Source organism: Thermobia domestica, chromosome 7 (assembly GCF_964235325.1).
Source record: "Thermobia domestica chromosome 7, izTheDome1.hap1.1, whole genome shotgun sequence".
Taxonomy (NCBI): Eukaryota; Metazoa; Arthropoda; class Insecta; order Zygentoma; family Lepismatidae; genus Thermobia; species Thermobia domestica.
Genome location: NC_137460.1, coordinates 276,265,614 through 276,293,605, shown reverse-complemented (window position 1 = coordinate 276,293,605; position 27,992 = coordinate 276,265,614). Strand labels below are relative to the sequence as shown.

Genomic DNA, 27,992 nt, shown 5'->3' with positions numbered 1-27,992 from the left:
GGGTTCCTTTTTCATTTTCCTCTGGGTGCTACTAACAAACAAACAATTGCCTAGAGAGCGATCGTGGCTAAGGAAATAAGGATCTGCTGAAGAAGATGATTTTAAATATAAAGTTGCTTTTGTGAACGTTCTTGTAAATCATTTCATTAAGACTGGCAACATTAAATATAATGGAAGTATAAGAAAAGTGTTATATTCTTATTATATTTCAATTCACAATGGCTGGTGAGGCGTCTGTTAAGTTGGAATTGATGTGCAAAGAAGAAACTGCTTTTGACTTACCTCAGGAAGATCCACTCGAAGGGAAAGGGTGGACATACGAATTGATGACTGACAAGAAAGAGTTAATATTATCCACAACGGAAGGAGAGGAAACAATGGACAAGGATACAGCTATGTGTTCTTTGGATGCGAAACTAAACGTTGATAGGGTGAAATCAGAATTAGCAGTAGAAGATGACCCTGAATTTGAAAGGAATATAGAAACGCCTAGAAAAATAGTAGTTCAGGAGACTTGCGCGTCGTACTCTAATAACTTGCAACAATTAACAACAAAAAGTTTAAATTCACTTCGCCCAGAAAGGTAATTTTCAATTTTTCATATACTAATTGGCTCAGATTGATAATACGGTTACATGCGTTCGGAAAGTTTGTTGGTTAAAAGCAATACTTCATGAGAAATATTTAGATATGGGAGATATCTCGAACGTAAGTTAGTAACCTACAATTAGGAAATTGCAAGGCACAGGTAGATAAGCTGTATACCAAATAAAAATAAGATCGATACGACTAATACAAGTCTTATGTAGTTTAGATCTTGATAAACTAATTATTTCTTTATTATTGATCACACACTTCTCACTAATTGTTGCACATATTTAAAATATGGGTGCTTGGCAATATTGTTTTATTTATATAGAGACTTATGTAAAATAAGAAATCGTGAGAATGGAATATATCCTAATATTTTGCAAATTTAAACGTGGAATATATTATATTGAAGCAAGAACTATGGACGTTTGTGTTTTTACTTAGAATTTAGCTAAAATGTGTCTAGCCTCATTTTTCCGGAGGGCTTCGAAAGACATTAGTAAAATACAAGAGAAAGAATATTTTAACCATCAATGGATGTTCGTTAATTGTGGAGGTCCATACATCAAACCATTTCATAGCTGCACTCATTTCTTTCAAGGAAGTCGACTTTTTACATTCACAGGAATCATTTCTAGAGTATGGACCTAAATTTCTCAATGTATAATCACTGTAGGGGCTTAGTGAACGTACATGATGTGTGAATTATTGTACAGACAAAGCTAACCAGCATGTGCTAGATGGCCGGTAAAAATAAGATTGCTATGCAGATTAGAGCATTACGCAGAATGTTGGTAAACGAGGATAGCGCAAAATTCTGTATTTAGGATAAACTTACATGTCTTACGTGTTGAATGTGTTCTTGTACGTTCCTAAGTATTTTATAGGTAACATCTTGAAATGCTTTCTTTGCTTGTATATTTGTGTTCCAAACTAACGCAATATGTTAGGGACGTAATTCCTTAGTTATATGAATTCCTTCCTTCCCAAAGGTTTTTCTAGTTTTGTGTCATGATTTGCCACATTGAATGTTGATATTTCATTTCGCTTACAGTGGTAACTAGCTACCGTAACACGGGGTTACTTTGCACATTGGGCATTACTTCCCACAAAATTTGAAAAGAGATTCAGTCATATGTTAGTAAAACCCTGAACTGTAAACTGGTTGGTGGTAGTTCATAGTTTTCTCACTGGGTGTCTGTACAGTCATATGGTACTATGCTACTGTGGCGCCACATATTCTGTCTGCTTGTATGTGTGGAATGCGGTGAGCGGGTAATTGAATTTTGGTTTCATGGCGACGATCGTGGTAACTATTCTACAACCAACTTTACTGAATAAATAACTTAGTTCTTTTCATTTTTAGTAGTTAAGTTTAACAAATTTGGATTTGTGCCTTTTACAATTTAGAAATTTATAAGAACATCCCTAGGTGGCGAATACAAAGAAAGTTTGAATTCGTTCTATTTCAAGCGCTTTCCAATTCGATTTTTTTTGTTTTTTTTTTTGCGCTGCTCTGAGCCTATCGTAGAAGTAGGTATTTGACATCTAGGTATTCCTAGTAGAAGTGGCAAGTAGCTCGCGATTTTTTTTTTAAATGAAGAAGGAAGTATTAATGTTTGTACTGACAAACAATGAAAGACATTTTGATCGTAGCTCTAAAGTTGTTTCAAACTTCGTGATCAGAACGGCTCCTACTCTGCTGATGGTATAATTTGAGAACGTTTCATTTCTTTTAGCCGAGTGAAATAAATTGAGATCTTATTTGAACATATAAAGGAAAGTAAGAATATCTCAGATACAAACCATGAAAAATTTCCCAACCATTCTATTTTTAACATCTTCCAAACTTTAACAGCTATTGCCAGTTATTTCGCTTCTAACTGCAGTGAATGTAATTTGAGATAACGTCTTTCTTATTAGGTGAGTTAAATAAATTTTGTTACTCTGCTTTTAGATTTTAGATAGAGTGAGAATGGCCATAGATACAAGTCCCGCAGGATTTTTTTTTTTATTTAAGAACAGTTTTGGAATAGAAGATTAAGAATAGATTTATCAATACAAAATAACTATGCAAAGTATCTCTTTCGACAATAGAGAATCTTAATATGTTTTAAAAATGTGCCCGACGTCGATTTCTTCTTTTTGGATTCCCTTTAAAGGGCGGTTGTCATTATGACTACAAATCGAATTCTATGTGACGTTAGTTTCAATTTCTGTTATGGGGCAGCAACATTTTATCAGATAATGTTCTCGTTGTACTGTTGAAAAGGGTATTTTATAAACGAATTTTTGGTTCTTCTACATAGAAATGTAGAACTTCTATATAGATCATCATTATTATTTAAATTCATTTCAGAACGATGTTAAATCAAATTTTATTGTGGGTTAATGAGATGTACTCATAAAATGCCAGCGAAGCGTTATTTATTTATTTGTGTATTAGCCCTTTTACAGTCCAGATTAAGAATAACATAAATACGATATTATTAAGTACATCCCACCTTTCGAACAAAATTTCTTAGTATGATAGAAAACTACATAGTATAAGCTGCATTTCATTCTTGAATGTAGGTTTTGCATTAGTAAAGCACGATGATGGTTGAGTCCAAGTTTTTATGAGACAAAGATTTAAATTGCTTTAAGAAAAATTATTTTCCACTTTATTATATTTTTTACATGGGAGAATATATTCTATGATCCAATCGAAAGTGCAGGAACGTGAGAGTAAAACTAACCAAGACAGACGAAAAGGTTATGGAGCTAATGGTTTATAGTTTACTTGTGTATTAGTTTCCTGATATATTTTGTGTTTCCACGTATTTTTCCTTTCTTTAATTTGTATTTTTCTCAATTTTTAAGATTTTTTCACACCATTTTAGACTAAATTCCACCAAGATATGAGTTTTCCATCATTTTGTCAGTACTTGTGTGAATTGATAGCTTTTCCCATAGTTCATACTTCCTTTTTGGACTGGTCTATATTTTTGCTCTTAAAGTTGTAAACGCTGAGCTATTCCATATAAAATCAGGAAGTTCACGAGTGAAGCCTTAAAAATTAAAGTTAGATTTTATGTTTCAAATGAAATTGACGTTTGTTTGATTTGCACTTGCTGATGGCTCAAAGCTCATAGGATACAGGCTTGAGTGTCGTTTCTAAGCTTGGCATCACCCTTTACAAGAATTTCCATTAACAAACCTGGATTTCTTTAATTTGTATTATTGTTTTCTTTTGAGATTTTAGCTTGCATTCTCCGTTTTTTGTTGACTACTTACAGCTTTATCTCGGGCACTTGCGTAATGCTATTTCATCCTTGTAAGTGTCTATTTCCTTTGTTTTTTTTTTCTGGTTAGTTGTGACTCAGTAGTTTACGAAAATGCATTTTAAAATTTGCATCGTCCCTGAATTTTAAACTCAATCTTTTTCTCCTTCGTTTCCTTCTGCTTTTTAACCCTTAAGAGGAAATATGTGTATGTCAGACACCTATGGTTTTTCTTTGTATTACATTGGCAACACTGATTCACTCAATGTATCAGTTCTCTCAGTACCTTCCAATTATTTAGTTGTATGTGTGTCGCAGTAGTCCATTGTTGGCGTCATGTCTGAGTGAACATTTATCGATGATTTTAGAAAGAGGCACACATTTCCATTATTGTTTATATTTTTGCGTGATTATTGGACACACATTTCCTGAAGAGATTTTTGCTTTCAAAAATTTTTGTGGTTTACTTTTATTTACCATGAAATAAAAGCGATTGAGCTCTTGAAACATACTATTTTATTTGTGTGAGATTTTATGTATTTGCAAAATATAGACCTAGTACCTCGAGAAAGAAATTTAAGAATGAAACTGTAAGCACAGCAGATCCTTATTTCACGGGAAAATTTCCAAAAATGTTGAAAGTACAGAAGTAATTTATATTATTGTCTTCAGTAGATTCTGACTGAGACGCCTAATTTTTTCCTCAAATCAAGAATTACCTACTGAAAGTGAGGACGATACCAATTCTGATACAGTGCCAGGTGTGAGCTCAAGTAGTAACAGAACTGTCAATCTGAGCAGCCCTAGTGAAGTTTCATGTGATAACGAAGGCCTTAGATACAGAGGTAAAAACAGGTTCGTTTGGAATTGAAATGAACCTCTAAGAAACCGAAGAGTTCTCATCAAAACATAGTCAGAGGGATTCCTGGTATAGTCACCCATGTAAGAAATCTGGGAAAAAAAATCCTGTCTAACTTATGTAATGATGATATAATTCAGGAGATTTCAATATGAAGTTGGAAGAAAATCGAAACAAATTTGAAGTAAATTAGAGCAAAGTCAAACTACAGATCTACTGACCTATTTGAAAATAAAGCCCTTTTTGCTCTCCTAATATTGTGTTCTATTTGTAAATCAGGATACGAAGACATGTATTCACCATTTTCAAGACACTTTGGAACGACCTCTATTTAAAGCTACCATGTTCGTTATACGTTTCCAAGCTCTTGGACAAATAAAACATTTGAACAGGGCAGCTACATGTGGACAAATAGCATATTTGCGGGGTAGTAATATGTAGAATTATACTAATTTAAAATTTGTCAGTTTTTAAATTTATATTCTATTTTTATTTAGATATTGAAATATTTTCCGAATTTATATTCCAATAAAACCGAATTAATATATGTAATTCTTGTTTATCATATTTTGCTCGAAGTACAAAATATAAATTTTCTTTATTCTACATAACACATACGTTTTTTAAAAAAGATATTACTTTATACATGTCCGTGTCCCAGAGACACGCATTTCCTGTAAGCGAACAAAAATAACGTTCCCTGTTAAGGGTTAAGATATTTTCTGACTTTAAAAATTACTCTAATAGAATACATTTCACAAAAATGGAGATCCTAAAAGAGCTGGGAGTGAATCAAAAAACTACTCTCTCTTCTTTGTCTTCAGTTAAATATAATGTTACTATTTGGATGAATCCTTCGCGATTAATTCCAATCAGTATTGTCCTAAAATCGATAAGATAAAGCGCAAGTAAAATGGAATTAAAACAAGAAGAAACAGCTGGCAATCAACAAGGATATCATCTTAAAGTTTGTTCTTGGCTTTCTTTACATTCTTCCGAATATCTCTTTTCCATTTTGTCTATGGCCAAACAACATCTGGAATTACAAACATGTATTATAACGAACATTAACAAAACGGAAGTGATGTTCACCTGTTCCACGTTATTTCGAGAGAAGATAATTTTGTTTATAACAAGTTTTCGTCTTCGTTTATAAAGATTTATAATTTGTGCTGAAGGAATGTATGATTTTTTCTTGCTTTCCTTGTTTTTATCTTCTCCCGATTATCTTTATCATATATTGAGCTAAGTTCTTAAATTAATTTTCTATCTTACCATTTGATGTTATACCATGTATCTCAATTAGCTTTTTCTAATAACAATATTTTCTAATAACATACGTGTTGCCATGTACGATGTCCAGCTATTAGACATAAACTGAACGGATTCAATTGAAAAAAGGAGCTACTATTTCTTAGAACGCCAGTCTCCTTAAATGTTAGTGGTTAGCTGACTAGGACAAGTAATAAAAAATTGGATTAAAGTGAAATAAGTGAACGTTTAAGAAATATTTGGAACAATTCCTATTATGTAGCTAAACGCAATCATCAAAAGAAAATGCATAACATGGTAGAAAATAATTATAAAATTACAAATTGGAATAATATATACCGACCTTAAAATTAGGAAAGGGAAAAGAGATTTAAACAAAGAAACGATGGAAATGTTTATAGGTCATGGTTCCTATAATTCTTATACTAGAAGATTAAATACCGAATATAATTAAACATGTCACTGCATGGTAGACCAAACGCCGGAAGAAATCAGCGTCGGACTAACTTAGCTGCCAACGGTTTGCGCTTCCTACAAGCAACGGCTTTTAACTCAAATATATGAAATGCCATATGATCGTTTTTCTGAAGTTTGAACCCACAGAGATCAAACAATCTATCTATGTGACTACTCTATCCTTGAATTTTTATTATATCCAACTTTTCAATTTGGATTTCAGGGTAAAATTTGTACATGTTTAAATATTTGGTCCTCTAGCTATATTTTGTACATTTCAAGTTGGTAGCATCGTTATCCCGGATGTGTAGGCCTGAATCAGAAATATTCGATTAAACTTTTCTTTACAAACGTAAAAGTTATAAAATGGCCTTCTGGCAATTTTGATAACTCAATACGCTACCTGTGATTCGAGCTGGTGTTTTTCCAAACCTAGTAACTTATTATAGAATAGCTATCATTTCGCTGCGTTTAGTTATGGAGAAAGAAGTTAAGATGAATACTGTGTAGAAGCTTTGCCGTATACTGTATGAATACTGTATAGAAGCTGTACGGTATAAGAGATGTAAAGAGTATTTACCAACCTCATCTTTTAAGATTTATGTGTTTGTAAGATTGCTGAAGGCAATGGTTTCATGATAAATTCAAGGTAGAAACATAATAGTGTCTGGAGAAAAGTAAGATCATTATGTCGTTTTATTACGTTTCTGGTTTTAAGTTTGTTAACGTTGAGATCTGCGCTTAAATACAATTACTATTAATGCGAATACATTTTACTAATCCTCTGGACATTCTTGACTGTATATATACTATTCATTTCACTCCGTTTGCTTGTTTGGAAATAGTTCCGCAGGTGTGAATTCGTTTTGCTAATGATTACACTAGGAAAGTAGTACCCGAATCATGTGCTGGCATGTGACGGTATTATTGCCACATCGCATGCAGTTTTGATATTTCGTGACTTTTCACGTCACACTCTGTTAAAATAAAAATTAATGGTTTAACAAATTCTTCATTACCATAAACAAGTAATAAAAATATCATTTAAATTATTTTGACGATTCTCATAGTACTTAGATACAAAACTGCGCTCTAGTTCTGAAACTGAGTTGTTGATCACGCGGAATTTACGTGGCATTTCACACCAGGTGTTGACAATAAGGTAACTCTGGTTTAAAAAAAGAATGTCATTGTAATCCACATGGAGCGTAGCAGATTGGGTGTTGCGTAAACGGGAGATTGTACGGGTAGTAGGGAGTTGGAGAGGGGTAGGTTCCGAAGAAACCAGCAGGAGGCATGCGTTTTGCTGTGATCAAATAATATCAAACCATAGAATGTATTCGTTCGATTGTAAGGTTATAATTAAATTTAATGTATTTTTCGTCACATTAGCCCAGTTCGAATACTAAGATAAGTTACTGCTGTTTTTGACGTTGCTCTTGTTAAAACATCTAAAGAAGTCTATACAGGGTTTGTATGATAAGTAATGAGACCAGGTCTGGAAACATTGTTTTATTGATCTGATCTGTACAGGGACTTAAAAGCTTTCGAAGTACTCTCCTCTTGCGTCGATGCACTTCTGCAATCGATGTTTCCACGCTGCAAACGCCCCCTGGAAGTCAGCAGCCGGCATGTCCTTTAGAAATGTGGTCACGGCTGCTTGGATGGCTGTGACGTCTGCAAAACGGGTTCCTTTCAAGCGTGGCTTCAGCTTCGGGAAGAGGAAGAAGTCGGCCGGGCTCACATCTGGGCTGTAGGGTGGTTGTGGAAGGACTTCCACCCCAATCCGGGTCAAAAAGGAGGTCACTAAGAAGGCGGTGTGGGCAGGGGCATTGTCGTGATGCAACTTCCACCGGCTAGCGATCGCCGGTCTTTTCCGCTTGACGCTCCTGTGCAGTCTCTCAAGGACTTGTTTGTAGAAGGCGGCGTTGACGGCTTGTCCTTGGGGTACAAACTCCTTGTGGACCACCCCCACATTGTCAAAAAAACAATCAACATTGTTTTCACCTTTGACTTCGAAATTCTGGCCTTCTTGGGGCGCGGGGACGCAGGAGTGTGCCACTCCGCTCTTTGACGTTTCGTTTCAGGGTCGTACTGGAACACCCACGACTCGTCACCTGTTATGACGTCATCTTCAAAGTTAGGGTCACTGTTCATGAGGTTCAACAGTTCCTGACAACAATCAACACGTCGTTGCTTTTGTTCGTCAGTCAACACTCGCGGCACCAGTTTCGCACAGATTTTTCTCATTCCCAATTGTTCCGTCACAATCTTGTGCACTGTTGTGTGGTTCATATCGAGTTCATCAGCAATCAATCTCAACGATAATCGACGGTCTGAGTTCAGGAGATCCCTCACTTTTGCCACAGTTTCGTCCGTAGTCACTGTTGTCGGGCGTCCAGCCCTCTCCAGATCCTCAACGCTTTCCCGGCCGTTCCGGAACGCACTGTGCCAACGAAACACCTGGCCTTTGGATAGGGCTTCCTCTTTGTAGGCCTCCGTGATGAGAGAAAGCGTCTGAGTAGCCGTTTTCCCCAGGCGAACGCAAAATTTGATCGCATAACGCTGTTCGATGGAACCCTCCATGTTTGTTGATTTTCCGCCGTGACAAGAATGTTCACAAGGGCTTTGTCCAAGGCTTGTCCGCGCTCCACTAAGGCTCGGAGCCAACTGACGCGCGGTGCGTTGCTTTGCTCGGACCCCCCCTACATCCTCCATCACCGACAAACCCGCTCCAGCGACACGCGCGCCGCGGCGCGGCGATTCTCATTACCTATCATACAGACCTTGTATGTTTATTTGAGGTTTACAGCTTAATTTCACAATATCCTCTTGAAAACGTAGTTCTTCTATAATTATTTTTATGCTAGCAAAATTGTGATCACTTGAGTGCATCAGCCAATGTGTGATGAAGTTCTGTACATTGCATATTAATGTTATATCATATGGTAAATTTATGTATTATGAAACCTGCGGAAATTGCCCGTTTTCTTCCTGTAAGTCTTAGATCACTTGCTCACTGGTATAGCGTATAGACACCTCTCAAGCATAATCCACTCACAATTTTTAGCGTAAAATTTAAATCTGTTCTTTTACTCGTAGGATCTTCATTCTAGTTGCACTAACGTATGAAAAAATAAAAAAAAAATCTAAATGAGTTACATGTGTGGCTAACTGCAGACATGTAAAATTTAATTTTCAAACGGTTCAGCTATTTCTGTAGCTAATAGCAGATTAGGTTGATGTCAAATTTTTTGTACTTAGGTGTAGTATGCAGATTGTTCGTCTTCTGTCTCTTGAATATTTATTTCCGAAAACTGCTGCACGTGAAACTTTTTTAAAAGTAAAAAAGCTAGTGTGCCAGCTGTCCTTTCTCTAACAAGAGAAACCACTCAGATTATAATATTTGACGTACAGTTTTAATCCTGTTCCCGTCTTTATGATACCCATTTGAATGAACGTAACTTAATAAAATGCCACTTAAATGAACACGCTCAACATATTAAATATTTATTTCAAACAGTTCAGCTCCCTGTATTTTATAATGTGATGTATAACATATTTCTTCAATTTTTCGGTATTCAGAGTCTAGCATTTATCTTCGCACTCCCTTTTTACTTTAGCATAAAAAAGCAATAATGACTAGAGTGTTTCACGATGCTAATAATACTCGAGGACATTGTTTGCAAAAGTCCTGTAACAGCAGAATTTCAAACCTATTATATATTTCGATTTTTGCTAATGGCATTGCATGTGATAAATTCTATGTTTAGAGCACAAACATAAAAGCACTAGTAATAATGTAAGAGTAACGAAGGTGCTGTTGGGTGTCCATTTTACCTTAACGTTGAATTCTGGAATCATTATATCATGTATTTCAAATAAGTACATAATAATAACAATGATTTACAAACTCTATGCTTCTCAAATGTATTTGTTTATTTAGAATGTATGAGATGTAACTACGTCGCTACATATCAATATAAACAAAAGTTTACTATCTCAAGGTATCAGATTATATAAAGCGCAACCTTAAATTGGTATGCTTAATGAAATCACGTATCTTGTGCAAAATTTTAAAAGTTGTTGTATCGTCCCTTTGTTTCTTTCTAATCATAGTGACAGTTTCTTGTAGCTGCAATTGCAAAAGCCTCTTCCGTTTTTAAAATTTCTGACACAAAAAGTAATAATATTAGTGACAACGGATCTCTATTTTCACTTATAATAAATGTTTATTCCATGTAGCACAAAATAAGTATTTTGGTATGTACCTGAGTTAACTCTGATATCGTATGTGTCGTGTGGGACATAAGTCTTTGACCAGGCAATGGCGACAGTTTTGAAACAAGTGCAGAGTGTGAGAATTAAATCTGCCATGTCTGTAGTTTCGTGTGCAGAAGATACATACTTCTGGGTCATTATCGCAGTGGGTCATGGTGAGTGGTGAGTTGCAGTGGGTCGCGTGCTGTTGACCCAGTATCGACTGCCCCACCGACTCAATGACCAACTCCAGCTGTGGCACTTTCCAGAATATCCGTACAGATTTTGGAAAAATTCTAAAGGATATGTAATTGTTACATTTTAATTTAAGGTATTGCTAGTCTGCTGTTTTATTTTTGAATGGAATTACGATTCGCCATGATTTTTCTACATATTGTTTTTGTGAGAAAACTTTAATGAGCAATAGAAAATACAACTGTTTTTCGATTCGGATTGGTTTGGGTTAACAGCTTGAAAATGAAATCACTTAATGTCCAACGCTTATGCCTGTTAGGCTAAGGAAAACTATGATTGAAGGAGGTGATGATGGATGAATTGGTGGAATGAGGAATTGCGAGTGTCGCGAGAAAACCCACGACCACTATTTTGTCCGTCTCAACCTTACTTGCCTTGGAAACGAACCAGGCACCCCACCCATCTGATTGATTAGTAGGCGGGGTCTCACTTTCGATTCTCGATGGGAAAACCTTTGACATATACGATGCCCTTGGTGTATCCCTGCCCTTCCAGGTTATTGAAATTACCTGTAGAAGGAGAATAACCGAATAGAATAGAGACAAATTTCAGTGATGCTTTCATTCTTTTTAAAATTTAATCTTGAATTCTTTGGACTGCACTATTTTATCGTGACCGAAATCAGTGATTCATGGTTAATAAAACATTGCATTTGTAAACGTTTTCATTTCCTACATAGACGAGTGATTCTTCACTGTTACTTAAAAGAGCATTAATATGGTAGTGGCTTGAGTATTCGCTTTGTATATTAGGGATCCGGGGTTCGATTCTCCGTGGATATTCAGAAAAGAAATTATAATTTAGAATGATCATATTTCTGATTTGTAATAAAATGTAGAATTGTCGATTTCTCTCGTTCTTACAAATTAAAGTTGAAACGACTTCCTTCACAGGGAAAAAGTAATTACATGACGTCACAGCCTACAATCTCGATTTCTACTGTCTGAAAACTTCGCTTGTTTCGCAAACAATTCATGAATAGAAACGGGTCATTTTTCAGGCCTAGTTTGAGTCATAAATTTTCCTGGAACGTCATTGTGTAATTGTTACTAAGTGTTCTTGCACTCTTACTAGAAATAATAATAATATTTTCGTTAGGCATTTACAAGAAGTTCCGTATATTCCTTCAAGAAAAATTGATAAATCATAATTATTTTTTTATATATATATTGATAATATATCAATATTGCGCATACATAATCCAATGTCTTTAGTATTGTAATAACCTAACTTCTGGACCAAAACTGGCCAACCCATTTTGGAAATATCTTTTACAAGCACAGATCGAGTAGGGTGAGATTGAGCAGGTTGCTTTGCGCATAGGCTTTTATGCCATTTAAAATCATAAAAAACTTACATCTAAAACTGCATTACAATATACATAATTACATTTTTACTCTATCGCATAATGTCCTCCTGATTGTTTATAACTTCTAGACCATTTTTTGAGTGTCTATAACTTTCAGCACACCCGTTATCGCAATGCTTTGATCAGAACATAAGAATAGCGTGAAGTATTTAATAATTAGAATGCTAAAGTGCTTTGAGGTTAAAGCTAAATACTGTACATTGCGCCTATAACTAACTAACTAACTAACTCTATGGCCTATGGAACCCGGAGGTTCAATGTCGCGTTCACAAAAGCTCTCCACTGACTTCTATCCTTAGCCAATTGGATCCAGTTTCTACTTTGAATTCCTATCTCGGCGAGATCCATCTTGTTATTGTCCTCCCATCTGCGCCTAGGTCTTCCTAATGGACGTTTTCCGATTGGTCTTCCAGTCAAGACTTTGAAAGCTTTTCTACTTTCTTCCATTCTAGCTACATGACCCGCCCACCTAAGCCTTCTAGACTTGACGACCCTAACAATGGTGGGTAAACCATATAACTTATGTAGTTCCTCATTATGAAGTTTCCGCCATTCTCCATACCCGTTTCTCTTGGGTCCGAATATTCGTCTAAGGATCTTGTTCTCAAATACTTTCTTTCTATGTTCTTCCCTCAGAGTAAGTGACCATGTTTCGCAGCCATACAAAACAACAGGCATAATTATCGTTTTGTATATTTTAATCTTCAATTTCCTCGACAGAAGCTATTCGGTTCAAAATCTCTTGTCGTCGCGAATTCTGTCGAGGAAATTGAAGATTAAAATATACAAAACGATAATTATGCCTGTTGTTTTGTATGGCTGCGAAACATGGTCACTTACTCTGAGGGAATAACATAGAAAGAAAGTATTTGAGAACAAGATCCTGAGACGAATATTTGGACCCAAGAGGAACGAGAATGGGGAATGGCGGAAACTTCATAACGAGGAACTACATAATTATATGGTTTACCCAACATTGTGAGGGTTGTCAAGTGTAGGAGGCTGAGATGGACGGGTCATACAGCTAGAATGGAAGAAAGTAGAGACGCTTTCAAAATCTTGACTGGAAGACCAATCGGAAAACGACCATTAGGAAGAGCTAGGCGCAGGTGGGAGGACAATATTAAGATGGATCTCGCAGAGATTGGAATAAGAGTAGAAACTGGATGCAGTTAGCTAAGGATAGAAAACAGTGGAGAGCTTTTGTGAACGCGGCATTGAACCTCCGGGTTCCATAGGCCATAGACAGAGAGAGACAGAGAGAGAGAGATAGAGAGAGTCTTTATCATTCGCATAGACATTTATAGAAATATTAAGTAATTTTTCGACTTTTGGAATATCGCTTAATTTTACAGGAAAATGAATATTTTTTAGTATGGATTCTAAGTTTGACAATAGTTCATCATCTTTTGGTACTCGTTCAGGATGTGAATTTGTAGGATATAAGGCACTGTATAATGAGTATAAGAAGCATTTTTCGTCTTCATTTTTACATTAATTACTTCCTTTTTGTTTGAATCTGTTTAGGTAATGTATGATGATCCTCTGTATGGTATATATTTAACGATTGCTAGTTCAAAAAAGTTAATGTTTATAAGAGCCCAGCCAGAACTTCAAGCTTGAAACTCATCTATTCTTGTTCTTAATGCTTGTTTCATATTAGTTAGTGGTTCCTCTACATTGGTTGATTGATATATTACTCGGTTTTCAGTATTAAAATAAAACTCTTGCATTTCTTTTCCTTTCTTATATTTAGAACAAACATAGATTAATTTTCAATGAGCCATGTTTTTGTAAGCTGAGTTGTATTCTGTTTAATATAGCTTTAGATGTTTTAATATTATATTCTAATGGATCTTCTGGTTTGTATTATGTTGTGAATCTCCATGTTTCTAATTTTTATTTAAATGTAGTATTTTGACGTTTTACATCGATTGGTGTTGATTCAGATTTGATTTTTGGTTCTTCAAATGCTTCTTTTTTAAATGGAAGCAGTTTTAAAGCTCTCTTCCTACCTAATATCTTAGGTTTTTGTTTTTCCAATATGTTTTTTTTTTTTAATGGGAAAGTTTTGCTAAAGTTTAATCTGTTTTGTTCATCTTCATATTCTTTAATACGTTCTATGAGTTCTGTTTTTCCTTAATCGGGAATAACTTTTATCCCCTTTCCTTTACATAAGTTTTTTTCTTAATTCCACTACTGTGCGCTTAACTAAATTCATAATTACCCTCTTGTTTTTATTATACAAAAAACAATTTTTAATCATTTTCGTTATCTAATACAACAGCTAATATTCATATGACGTAGGAAATCTCGATGTCTATTAGCATATTGTGTTAGAACATGGCCTTTATGGGAATAACCCATGAAAGTTACTAATGATCTAATGAAAACTAATTCATTTTTATTATTATGTTTTCAAATCTATCTCACCTATCATTTGTAGGCTCAAGTTCTTTGTCACTATGATTTGTGGGCTAAAGTATTTTGTCGCTATCCCAATTTGATTCTGGTGTATATCTTTCTAATACTCCATTCTCTTTTTCTTTTAATAGCATTTCTTGTTCTTTTAATATTTGTTTTTCTAGTAGTACTGTTATGAGTTGAAGATCTTGATGAATAAGGTTAAGTTTATTCTGTATCCATTCATACTGCTTATCCATATTTATTAAATACAGAAATGAACAAAAATGAATACCTACTTTCTTATTATTAGAAAAAAGGAGGTTATGGAAAGGAAAACTATCCCCCAACTTAAGCAATAATGTAGAGAGAACGGAGTACATGGTTATTCAAAGCTTAGAAAAGCAGAAATAATAGCCTTAATCAACGAGCACAGAAATAAGTCTCTAGCAACAACTGCTGCAAATTTACAACAACCAAGTAAACAAGATAAAACAATGATGAATAAAGATGAGCTTATAAAAGACACGATTCAAAGGTTAAACCCTGAGCATATTGTAAACTACTTTCAGAATCCGCTTTGTAGAAATATACTTATAAATGCACTTAGTAGTCGAAAATTCAAAGAATGGAAACAAATTTTAGAAATAAAGAACTTACCCGATAACTTTCTACATATCTTCAAGAACAAGATACATTGGTGTTCAGTTACATCAACCCATAAACTGTCACTTTCTTTTATAGAACGTTATGAAGAACACATCAATTGGGTCAGATTATCAAACAGGAGAGACTTAGTTAGATACGAAAACATTATTAATAAGTATAGTGATAAACTTTTCTGAGACAAATTGTGTGAACGAAGGTATGGTTCATGTTGTTATCATCATTTAAAACCAGATTTGGTACGAAACCATAAAGAACATACAAGACGACATATTCATTGGGAGACTACACGTATAAATACGGTCAACAAATGAGTGAAGATTATGTTAATGAATTTAAAGAAAAAGTTGATTGGCTCGTGTTTGGTGAAAAAAATGACTGGAAAAATATTCGCAAAAACAAGCTATTGAGGTTTGCACACACTTCCAAGAATACTTACTTTGTAGCATACTCTCTTGCAAAACAGATTTGCTTAAACTTACATTCCTAAAAACCTTTAAAAACAAACTCTGTTGGGATATAGTTTCTAAAAATTGTCGCATCTCAGGAAAAGAACTAACAGCCTTCTTGAGAGAATTTGATTCTATTATCGATTTGCACGATATTACACCACTGCTAGATGAAGCACATGTGAGAAATAACAAAATAAAGTTTACTGGTCAAATGTTAGTTTACACGATAAAAGCGAAAAATTCGTTCTCGAGTTCGAAAGCAAAGGTTTAGAGTAAAAACAGCATAATACGCACTTGTTGCGATAGGAAGTTCTCAGAAAACTTTCTAATGAAAATCACAGGTAAGATCGATACGTTTAAATTCTTAAAAGTAAATAAGCATGTCACGAGTCCCTCAGAAACAAACTAGTGCAACTCTGAACAGGTTTACATTTAATAGAGAACTCAGAAGAATGCTCAGTATGCAAAGAAACAAAAACTGAATTATGTAAAATGACGTGTTCTGTGTTGAACATATGCTTACCTAGTTAAGAATTAATAACACTTGCCCTTTCTGTAAAACAGTTATTATACTTAACAACAACAACAATGAATATCCTGAAGAAAATCCTGATTTTGATAATCCGTTTTATTTTCTGTGGAAGATTGGAAATAATAACATCGAATATTGATGTTAAGTTTTTATGAAATGATAATCATAAAATTTATATCGAAAGTTTTTTAATAGGACTCGATGTTAAACGATAATAGAAACAATCATTTTTTAAAATTTCTTTAAGCAAATCTTCTTCTGATAGGGACGTCCAAAACTCATTACCCTTACCTTTACGAATATCTAATTCTTTTTGCACTAGGTTGAATAACTTTTCGTATATTATCTCATGATCTGGATATTTTTCTTCTGCCTCATTAAGAGGCTTATATAGACTTCTCTTTTGGCATCTGATAGCATAATAAGGGAAAGGATAATTAAGTTTGTTCTTCTTGTATATGATTAGGCAATTATCTTTTGAATCATCGTCTGTATATGGTGCTGCTCTTTTTTTAAGCCCTTGTTCTTAAGACTTATCTTTTCCGTCTGTATTTCTATATCCTGCATTCGTGTTTGGAGTAATTCGTTGCTAACTCTATATTGCTTAAAGTCTTGGATGAAATAGTCTTCCATAATATCATAACACTTATTGTAAAAATCTTTAGATAACAAAAAGGCAACAGCTAGAAATATTTCTTGTGTACATAAGTTCCACATATGATTAAGGTTGCTTCTTTGTCTCCTCCTTTTATTAGGTGTAAGGAAGAGCAATTCCTATAATTAGGGGAGTTGGTTAATTCTAGCTCATAGTATCTTATTAACTCTTGTGACTTTATTTTTTAACCAATTATCTAACCTCTTACCAGCATCTTGACACAACTTAGTAGCAATGAAAAATCTTGTACTCTTATCCACAATCAATTTAAAATCTCCAAAAATAGCATACCAATAATTGTCTTTAATCTGTTCGTAACAAATAACGTTTAAACTATCCATAGTATTCGTATTTATTCTTTAGAAAATATGTTTTAACATTATTTCGTTACCAGCTAGTTTTACTGTATAAGGTGAGTTCTTGAAGTGGCCCGAATTTGGTCCACTTAGTTTGTTATTGTAATATTCTAATATTTCATTTGAACCTTTATTTTCTAACTTTTTTAAAAAATCTACTACCTCCCATTGCACACAATTTAGTAGCATTAAAGTAACCTGTGTTCTTATCTATAATCAGTTTAAAATCACCAAAGATACCATACCAATATCTTTAGTCTGTTCGTAACATATCTCATTCAAACATTGATCCATACTAACCTATTATGGTTATTATTCCATAAAAATAATATTTAAATTTATACTACAACATTACTTTTATCTATCCAGCTATTATGTGAATTATCAAATACTAACCATTTAACGTATGCTTTGTCACCTTTCTTTCTCAACACCTCCACTAAGTATTCATCTTTATGTTTCGTCTTTAATAGTTCTGGTTCGTAAAATCTACCTTGCACATCCTCTTTTTCTAAAGCTTTAATTCTATACGTAGGTGCATTAGATGGTATAACTTCGCTAATAACAAATACTTATGTTGACCAATTAGGTGTATATCCTTTTTCAAATAACCCTTTCGATTTACTTATTTGCTTATTCTTTTTATTCACTTCTATAGGCTTTAAACCAATGGTTCTATGCATACGATTATTATACTTGTTAAATAGTGTTGGTAATTTTTATATCCATTTATAATCTCCTTGTGTTGTAAATTTTTCCACATGTTTTGTTTAAGAGTTCTATTGAATCTCTCAACAACAGAAGCTTTCTTGCCCTTATGGGTTGAGTAATGATTAATCTTATTTTCCTCCATCACCTTCTTAAATTCTTTATTGTAAAACTCTTTGCCTTGATCAGTTTGTAAGTTACTAGGTCTTCCCGTTCTTAATATGGATTCAAATGCTTCTGTAACATTTTTACCGCTCTTATCTTTAACAGGAACAGCAAAAGTATATTTCGAAAACACATCTATAATCGTTAGCAAATACTTATAGCCTTTGTTTATCTTGGAGATACCTTTCAACATGCCACTATGCATTTCAACAAGATCTGCTTGCCATATATCATCTATACCTTTAACAATAACATTTAACTTAGGATAATTCTTACCGGAACGTTTGTGAATTTCTTCTATAATTTCTTCTCTAATACCTTTACCTTGTTCTTGTCAATCTTTCTTTTTAACGAATTACGATTTAGTAACACCACATACTGAACCAATACCTTTCTTACTATATCTTCAATTCTGTTTTTTCTATTCTAATAGTGTTTTTCTTCGTATCTGTTGATTTCTTACACTTAACGCAATACATCCTGTTTATTATATAGAAATTTAAAATTCATAATTACCTAATACTACCCTCCTAACATTATCATTATCACTTGATTCGTTTTCGTATTCATCTTCATCCTCTCTTTCTACATACATAATAAGCATGAAGGATTTGGCTTGTTTCAAATCAGAATTTTTGGATGGTCTAATTGTTGACTAATCATTTATATTAAAGTGTAATGGAAAACTTTCAAATAGAATGTCATTTAAAAATGTGTCTATAAGTTATGAATTGAAACTTGATTCTGTATGCATTAACTACTTCTATAAAGAAATTTGTAGGCAGCAGCTAAATTATATACAAAAATGACTGGTTTCTCAACATCATCTTTTGCCAATCGACATGGTAATTCTACAGTTTCTTTTTGTGTAAACTTTGCTTAATCAAGCTGCTCTAATGTTACAAAATCTTGTTTATGGATAGCATTAGATACATTAATCAATCTTTTATTCTTAAAATCAACCCAGGATGTATAATTTGACGTAAAAACTTCTTTATTACTTTTAATGTTAGATGTAAGTTTTAGATGTAAGTATTTTATGATTTTAAATGTCATTAAAGCCTATGCGCAAAGCACCTTGCTCAATCTCACCCTACTCAATCTGAGCTGGTCAAAGATATTTTCAAAATGGGTTGGCCTAGAGTTTGGCCCAGGAGTTAGGTTATTACACTACTGTCCTTTACCCAAAGAAAGGGTGTTACTTCGAAAGGGTGTTGTGATAAAGACACATCCTGCTTAGGTTCTGTTCGATTTTCTTCATTATCCAGTAGGTGACACCTTTTTCCTATCTTTTCTTTGCATAGTATCTCCTAACTCAATTCATCCTTATGTAGGGTTAAAAGAATTTATTTTCATTTCCGTAACTTCAGTATGTTTATTTACATTGCTGTAGGACGTAATATTGAGGTCTCAAATAATCAATAATAATAATAATAATAATAATATAGGTAACAATTTCCGTATGAGGACACATTGTATTAAAATCTGTAAAATCGCCCGTAGCGTTAGCCAGAAGTTACAAAATAGTCGGGATTAGAGAGAAGTGTCAGGATCAACAGGACATACCCTCACAAACGTCCCTAAAACTAGCGGAAAGTTTCGAGGCAAATTTCATTTAGAAAATATGGATTCTGAACTCAGAAGAGCCGTAAGAAAATTTGTTTTCAAGTAATGGTTATGCCGGCTAAGATACAGAACACGTCGATGATGAGAATGGAAGAAATATTGACATAAAGATAGTACGAGGAAGCAGAACACGGAGGAAACCTATACACCCGTTGTTTGTTCAGCACAATACATACTAGGCGGGAGCTAGGTGGAACAGGTTGTACCATTAAATTTACAACACTTGAATAATAATAATAATAATAATAATAATAATAGTAATAACAACAATAATAATAATAATAATAATAATGGTATTAAAAGTTTATAGTTGCACTAACATTCGGCAAAACTTACTTAAACGTAGGGGTTTCGAGGAAGGGGTACAGCTACTCTAATTTAAACGAAAGCTTTCTGCTAATATTTCGTGTAGAAAATATTCTGCTCTACGTTTCCAGGAAAATAACTGTAATAGGAAGACATGAATATAATTGACACTAAAGCTTGTAATAAACTAACGTGTGGAATTTGCAGATGTAATTATAAAAGCCTTGCTACAAAAATATATACACAGACCATAAATCAGTGAACTCTGAAGTACAAAGTAGCAAAATAATATATAAGATTCAGTCTGCATACCAATTGTTGCTTAAAGAGTGGCACATACTATTTCTAGAATTGAGATAAGACGAGAAATGTTTACGATAATTTTCGTCTCGTCTCGATTCTCATCTCCAAAGTATGACGATAGAGTGAGTTAGCCTTGTCCCGTCTGGAATTAAAATGTTAAGTCTCATCCAGATTTTGTTTGGTTTGTTTTTAGAATCGAGATGAGAAATTCGTCTTTTCTTGGGCAACGTTACACAAAACCATTTTTTTTTATTTCTGCTTGTAATTGTATGACCTGAGCGATAACAAATTTTTAATTTTTAAATATTTTTCCGGATAATATTTATTATCCCTAGTATTATTCCAGAAAATTTGATAGTTGAAGTGTTGAAACAAACGAGTATTTATTTATTTATTTATTTATGTATTTATGACTTCTTTTACGTGGCGAAGAAAAGGATCTGCAGCCTTCTCCGAGCACTTAACCACGTGCATACATTATATATATTAAAAAAAACACCAACATAGAAAATATTAACAATTACAAAAGAAAAGTATTGAACCATATAAGAAAACAATATACTACTTAATTTTAAAAAAATGGTTAAGCACTTCAAAAAACAAAAATTGAAAAATAATATTCAATAGGGGAAACAAAAATAACATGGAGAAACGAAAAATTGCATATTGCATATAGCAGTACTAGAGGTATGAATAAGCTGTACAAATTAACATAGGTTACCTATTGGTTGTGTGTCCATATGTGGGTTATTAATAATCTGGCAAAACGAAGATGCTGCATGTGTTACCAGTTTCCTTATCTTTACTTAAGAGAAGGGAATATACCGATTTTTTTTTTTAATTTGGCGACTGTGGAAACCTTGTGTATTAATTGAGGTAAACTGTTCCAGAGGCGTGTAGTACTTACTGTGAAGGATTTTGAGTATGAATCAGAATTGTGACTGGGGATGGAGAGCAAGAAATTATCTTGTGATCTTGTGTTTCTAGTATGAAAATCTCATAAATATAAAAATCTACGGGCTAGATACGATGGTTCTGACGTAGTAAGTATTTTGTACAATAGGGTAAGATTATATAAATTTCTTCTTCCGACTAACGCCAGCCATGACAGTTTTTTATAAAAAGATGTGAGATGTTCCCTGTAAGTTATATTGAAAATAAATCTATTGGAGGCATTTTGCACTCTTCGCAAGTGCTTTGATTGATTTTCTGTTAGATCAGAATAGACTGAGTCGCAGTAGTCAAGATGTAGGAACACCAGTAACTTGACAAATTTGATCTTCAAAGATATTGGTAAGAAAATTCATAGTCAATTTACGTATGTAGGGCACCAAATGCTCTCTAACAAACTCCATTTATTTGATCTGACCAGGAGAGGTTTTGATTTATTACGACTCCGAAATTTTTGGCAGCTGTAGAAAATGGAATAACAGTATTGGACAATAATATATTTGGGAGCTGATAGATATTAATAGAAGAAAGAATTCTTGGGGAGCCAATTAAGATGCACTGCGATTTTGGTGCATTTAATTTTAACCCATGAGCCGTAGACCAGTCTCTGATTTTGTTTAACTCAGTATTTATTTTGTCAATCGCATTTTTAATATCTTGTTGGGGAAAAGAAGCATATAACTGAAAATCATCAGCGTTAATATGGTATTTACAATAGGTGAGAATTTTAGGGAGATCATTAATGTAAAGGGTAAAGGGGACCTAGTACGCTACCCTGCGGCACTCCACTGTTGATACAATGCCATGTCGATATGTGATGCTGATTGACCACTACTCTTTGTTTACGTTCGTGAAGTTAAGAATGAAACCATTTAACCACTGATTCAGAAAAGTTAAACAATAATGATAATTTCTGAAGTAATATATCAAAATCAAAGGTTTGAAATGCCTTACTATAGTCAAGTAGAGTAAGGAGCGTCAGTTTTCTGTTATAAATAGCCAATCTTATATCCTCCGTTATGTTTACTAGTACAGTTCATGTGCTATGATTACTTCGAAAACCAGATTGAAATGTATCCAATAAATTATTTGTTTTTAAGTATTCCCGAATTTGATCATTTACAATACATTCAAAAACTTTTGAATGCTCGGGAAGGACACTGATAGGACGATAGTCTGCAATATTATCAGCGTTGTTCTTTTTTGGAAGTGGGGGACCTTAGCGAGTTTCGATACTGTGGGAAAAGTACCTGTGGCAAGAGAGTAATTAAAAATGTCAGTGATAGGATTAAGTACATGCAGTAAGATTTTCCTGATCATGGTTATTGAAATATCATGTGTACCAGTGGCTTTATATTTAATTCTTTGGATCGCTTTTAATACATGTGCAGGCTGTACGTGAGAAGAGGAGAACAGAGAGTTAATTTTCGAAGCTACAATATTATTCATTGTTTGCAGTTTCATGCAGGCTGGTACCATACAGGTTTGACAGAAAAAAGTGTTCAATTCGTCTGGCGTATAGTTAACAGCGTTCTTGGCTATGTTTCTCCCAACACCCAATACTTTAGCCATTTCCAAAGAACTGCTCCATTATTTTGGAATTCAAGTATTTAATAGGCAAAGCGCCGTTTTGCCTTCGTTACTTCTTGAATGCAACGGATTCTTAACATCCTATTGTTTTCGAATTTCTTATTAGGATTTATTTTGCTATCACTGGAAGGATCGCTATTTTAAACATGTCTCCTGTATGCTCTATAAGCTTTATCTGTCCGAGCCATTAACGAACGTAATACATCGGTTTAGCATGGTGATAGGTGTTGCGAAACACGTTTCTTAACTACAGGGGCGTGTCTATCATAGAAATTTATTATTAAAGAATTATTAAAGAAGTATTCAAATATTTGAATGTAATAAAGCGTGTGTTATCGCTGGTCAATCGCCATCAACATTCCTAAAGTAAAAAAAAAAGAAAGAATAAATGCTCGACGTGTATTCGATCGAAAAAGTTCCAGATTACTCGCCAATCGCCTAGACCACTGAACTACAATCACTATGCTGTAAATGATTCGTCTTTATTCTGGTTACTTTAAGTTTCTCTGCCTCACCTTGGAAATTGTATATATTTTTTTTCTTCTTTTAAAAATGTCTCATATACGAAATTCCTCTTCTCATGATATAAGTGAATGATTTTCGATAGAGTTTATTTTAATAAGTTCAGTTGTTCAAAAGCAAATTTGTTTTTACTCCACATGAAACTACAGATAAGACAGATTTAATTCTCGTACTGTGCATTTGTTTCAAAGCAGCCACGGTCAAAGACTTATGACAGCCACGGTATAAACGATGGCTCAATTTGATTATTGAAACAAACTACAGCCTCTTATTTTGAGAATAGAAAGATATTGAAACTACTCAGTGTTACTCCATTTCATACTTGTACAATATTTCATGTAATAAAAAAATTGAGTGTAATTTTATCATGAAATAAAGAGAATGATTATTTTTTTGTTGCTACTTAATCATTATTTCCATTCACATTTCCTTATTTGTTGAATTTGTTACAGGCGCGATAACGTATTACCATTCCACGGAGAAGACGACTCGTGTATTACTTTAAAGGAAACCATTTTTCATTCACATGAGGAATCTCATACTTCGATGCAGTTTGGCAAGGGGTTTCATCCATCATTTTTGTCAAGGCATATTCTAGCTCAGGTGAGTGAAAAGTGTAATACCTACAGAAAGAGTGAAAAACACTTTAGTTAAAGTACAACTTTGTCAAGCAATAACTTAGTGCACACAGGTAAAAAATCCCACAAATGCGGAGTATGTGGAATGGAATTTAGTGTTTGTTCATGTTTGGCTACGCACATGTTAAATCGTACAGGAGCAAGGTTACACACGTGCCAAGAGTGTGGTAAGGCATTTAAACAACGTTCCCATTTGTCTTCACACCTGTCGCTCCATACAGGTGAAAAACCTCACACGTGCCAAGAGTGTGGTAAGGCATTTAATCGACGTTCCAATTTGTTTTCACACCTGTCAATCTACACAGGGGAAAAACCTCACACGTGCCAAGAGTGTGGTAAGGGATTTAGTGTAAGTTCACATTTGGCTAGACACCTGATAATCCACACAGGAGAAAAACCTCACACATGCGAAGAGTGTGGTAAGAGATTTAGTGTACGTTCACATTTGGCTACACATATGTTAATTTACACAGGAGAAAAACCTCACACGTGCCAAGAGTGTGGTAAGGGATTTAGTGTACGTTCACATTTAGCTACACACTTATTAATCCACAAAGGAGAAAAAGCTTATACATGCAACGAGTGTGGTAAGAGATTTAATCATCGTTCAGCTTTGGTTAGACACTTTTTAATCCACACAGTAGAAAAAATACACACGTGCCAAGAGTGTGGTAAGGGATTTAGTGTACGTTCACATTTGGCTGGACACCTGATAATCCACACAGGAGAAAAAACACACACGTGCCAAGAGAGTGGTAAGATTTAGTGTAAGTTCACATTTGGCTACACACATGTTAATCCACACAGGAGAAAAAACACACACGTGCCAAGAGTGTGGTAAGGCATTTAATCGACGTTGCAATTTGTCTTCACACATGTCAATCCACACAGTAGTAAAGGATGACACGTGCCAAGAGTATGGTGAAAGATTTAAACATCGTGCAACTTTGGTTACACACGTTAATTCATAAGAGATATAAAGCTCACACTTGCCAAAGTGTGGTTAAGTATTTAAATGAAATTCAGAGTTGGCTACACACATGTAAATCCACATCCGATCCAAAATCTCACACGTGCCAAAACCCTGGAATGGAATTTATTCAACGTTCATACGTGCTAAGCCAAATAGGACGTAAATCTCTCACATGGAAAATGATGAAAATGATTTAGTCTACGTTCAATCCTTGCAAGGCATATCAGTACACAAGTGACAAATCAAAGAGATGGATAGAACGTAGCCTCGTATTTACTCAAGGTTCACATTGAGCAAGTTAATTGTTAATCCTCACAGGACAAGAGTCTCACACGCGCGGAGTGTAGAAATACATTTACTGGCAGTTCTTATTTTGCAAATCGTATGGTAAAACACATAGTTCAATAACGACAGATATGCGAAGGAAGTTCAATAGGTTTTAGTTTAGAATCAGCTTGGCAAGACACGTAAATAGACATGGCATATAGAAAAGAATTTGCCGCTCTCACAAGTGAAGTTTTGGCAGAAATATTATGTGCACGATAAATACACTGCTAAAGAGGACTACAAAAGAATTAAATATTAAAGGAGTCAGACCACATTAAGCCCTTGAAATATAACTGCCCTTTGGCATGGAATGTAAGTTGTGAAGGACAAATTGTTAAGTCCGTATTTTGGGGGCAGATGTTAAAGGAAATTGGTTCCGCATCTACTCCACGAATAGCTCTTCTGCTTTGCCGCCACAGCGATTGCTGCATAGTGTAAAGGTGGCTGACGCCGACGAAGATTAAAATTACGATTTTGCAAAGGAACATTTATCTAGAGATAAAAATTTTATATATAGTCCACGAGAGTTCTTGTATGTAAGGGAGTTGAGGGCAACAAGTTTCAGCGACATCCATAGTGAGGGCGCACTTTCCTCATCAGCTACAAGTGTTGATCCAGCGGAAAAACATGTCAATTCCAACACTAGAACTTTCTGGACCATCTGCATTTTAGCTGCATCTTGCTTGTCGATACATGGTTGCGCAGTTCCATTTTCACCGCAAATATTTATATTTCCCGTTTTTACGACATTCTTTTATGCTCTTTGACAGAAACTTCTATGCAATTTGAAGATAAGAAGCGACCATAAACTCAAGTCTTTGTCCCTTCCACATGGGTTAAACTGATCAGATAAACTTTACGTTAAAATTGTATTAAGGTTGCATGTGCCAAAAGATGACTGACTAATATTATTGAAAACGATTGCATTCCAGTTGTTGTCGTCTTTGATTTCAAATCGAGATTAATAGCATTTTTATCCAAAGTGTTAATGACTTTACCGGAATTCGTGGTGTTTGTGCGAAAAGAGGGTCTGTACCAAAATTTCGACGCAAATATATTCTACTCTTTTTCGCCCACAGTCGTTTCTCAAGCGCGGGATTATGATATAAGGTGAATGTGCATGTGGGTTGATAAAAATGAAGTTCGAAGCTATGTTTCGCATTCCTTACTTATTCTCTTGTATACTTAGAAGTTTTTGAGTATACTGACTTAACAACTTTTCACTCGTTTTATAAGAAAAGTTGTTAATCAGGTTTTAAATTTTATTCAAAAACGTTCTCTTTACCTTATAAAAATCTGGTACTGTAAGACAACGTCACACCGGTCAAAACGAGCCAGCATACAAAGTTTTACACCATTGTATTAATATATCCGTATTTCAACACATTTCTATAAAATTTAGAGCGTGATCCTGTAAAATCAAGCAATAATGAGTTAGCAACTTCTGATTTGAGTGCTTCATATAGTTCGCGTTCAAGCTTGGCAAGACAAATTTAAATATACACAAGTGGAAAACTTCACATATACGAAGAGTTTGGAACACTACTTGGTCTATACTCAAGTTTGGAAGGATATTTTAATACACATATGAAACTCTCACACATATGACAACACACAGGCGAAGAGAAGATTCATATGGAGCTCACGTTTTACAATGCACAAGAGAAAACATAGTATTAAATACTAAGGAAAAAACTAAAGCGTTCTACGTGTGTAGAAAGGGCTTAATTAAAGTTTCTATTTCCCAACAGATATATTAATACAGATGGGGAGTAACTGCTCAGTCAAGACTATGAAGAACGGTATAATCGAAGTTCAATTTTGATGAAACATCCTATCTCATACGTGTGAAAGATGGTTGTGCATAATTGTGAAAAGCATTTACATGAAGTCCATATTTTGTTAGTGGAAAGACATTGTAAGATATGTGAAACTAATTACTAAAAAATCATGTTTGTACATAAAAAGTATATTCAATTTACACACGTGATAAAATATACAAATGCGAAACATCTTAGTTATCAAAAGCGCGATAAAATTCGTTCAATATTACGTATCAATCTCACGTACTGCCAATTCACGTTTCCGCTCGCAACGACGGTAATTCGGCCGTGATTGATTATTCAGCATTGCGCATGATGCAAAAAGTATGTTTTGGAGCATTTAGGTTTAGTAAATCAAGACAAATCATTGTTGACCAAACGTATAAGTTTAATTAAACTATAATACTGCTAAATATGGGTAAAACACTGTACAAAACACAAAATAACAGATTCGAACCTAACCAATATCCATGTCACTGAGCTTGTTATAATGCTGATATTTATTGCAGAGAGCAGTAATGATGGAATGCTTTTTGCATGTTTTTCCACAATATGTAGACTCAAGGCGGGTTCAAAGTTAATCAACATCCACTTCACTGCTCTCTTTCTGAGATTGCTTGCATGTATTCCAAGTAGTGATAATTGTTGACTGCAATCTGAACATGTATTTT

The 27,992-nt window shown here is 34.4% G+C and overlaps 1 protein-coding gene across 1 annotated transcript; it reads left to right on the top strand.

Annotated features, from left to right (window-relative positions):
• The first annotated feature begins 12 nt into the window (after nucleotides 1–12).
• On the top strand, nucleotides 13–27,720 carry LOC145690944 (uncharacterized). Its single transcript, XM_081766404.1, has 2 exons — nucleotides 13–583; nucleotides 24,013–27,720. Exons 1-2 carry the CDS (start codon nucleotides 219–221, stop codon nucleotides 24,212–24,214), a joined length of 567 nt encoding a protein of 188 aa, XP_081622530.1. The 5' UTR covers nucleotides 13–218; the 3' UTR covers nucleotides 24,215–27,720.
• Nucleotides 27,721–27,992: the final 272 nt, after the last annotated feature.

Coding starts and splice junctions, on each gene's coding strand:
- LOC145690944 (XM_081766404.1), top strand. CDS start 219: ATGGCTGGTGAGGCGTCTGTTAAGTTGGAATTGATGTGCAAAGAAGAA. Junction 584..24,012: donor AATTCACTTCGCCCAGAAAG/GTAATTTTCAAT, acceptor AATTTGTTACAG/GCGCGATAACGTATTACCAT.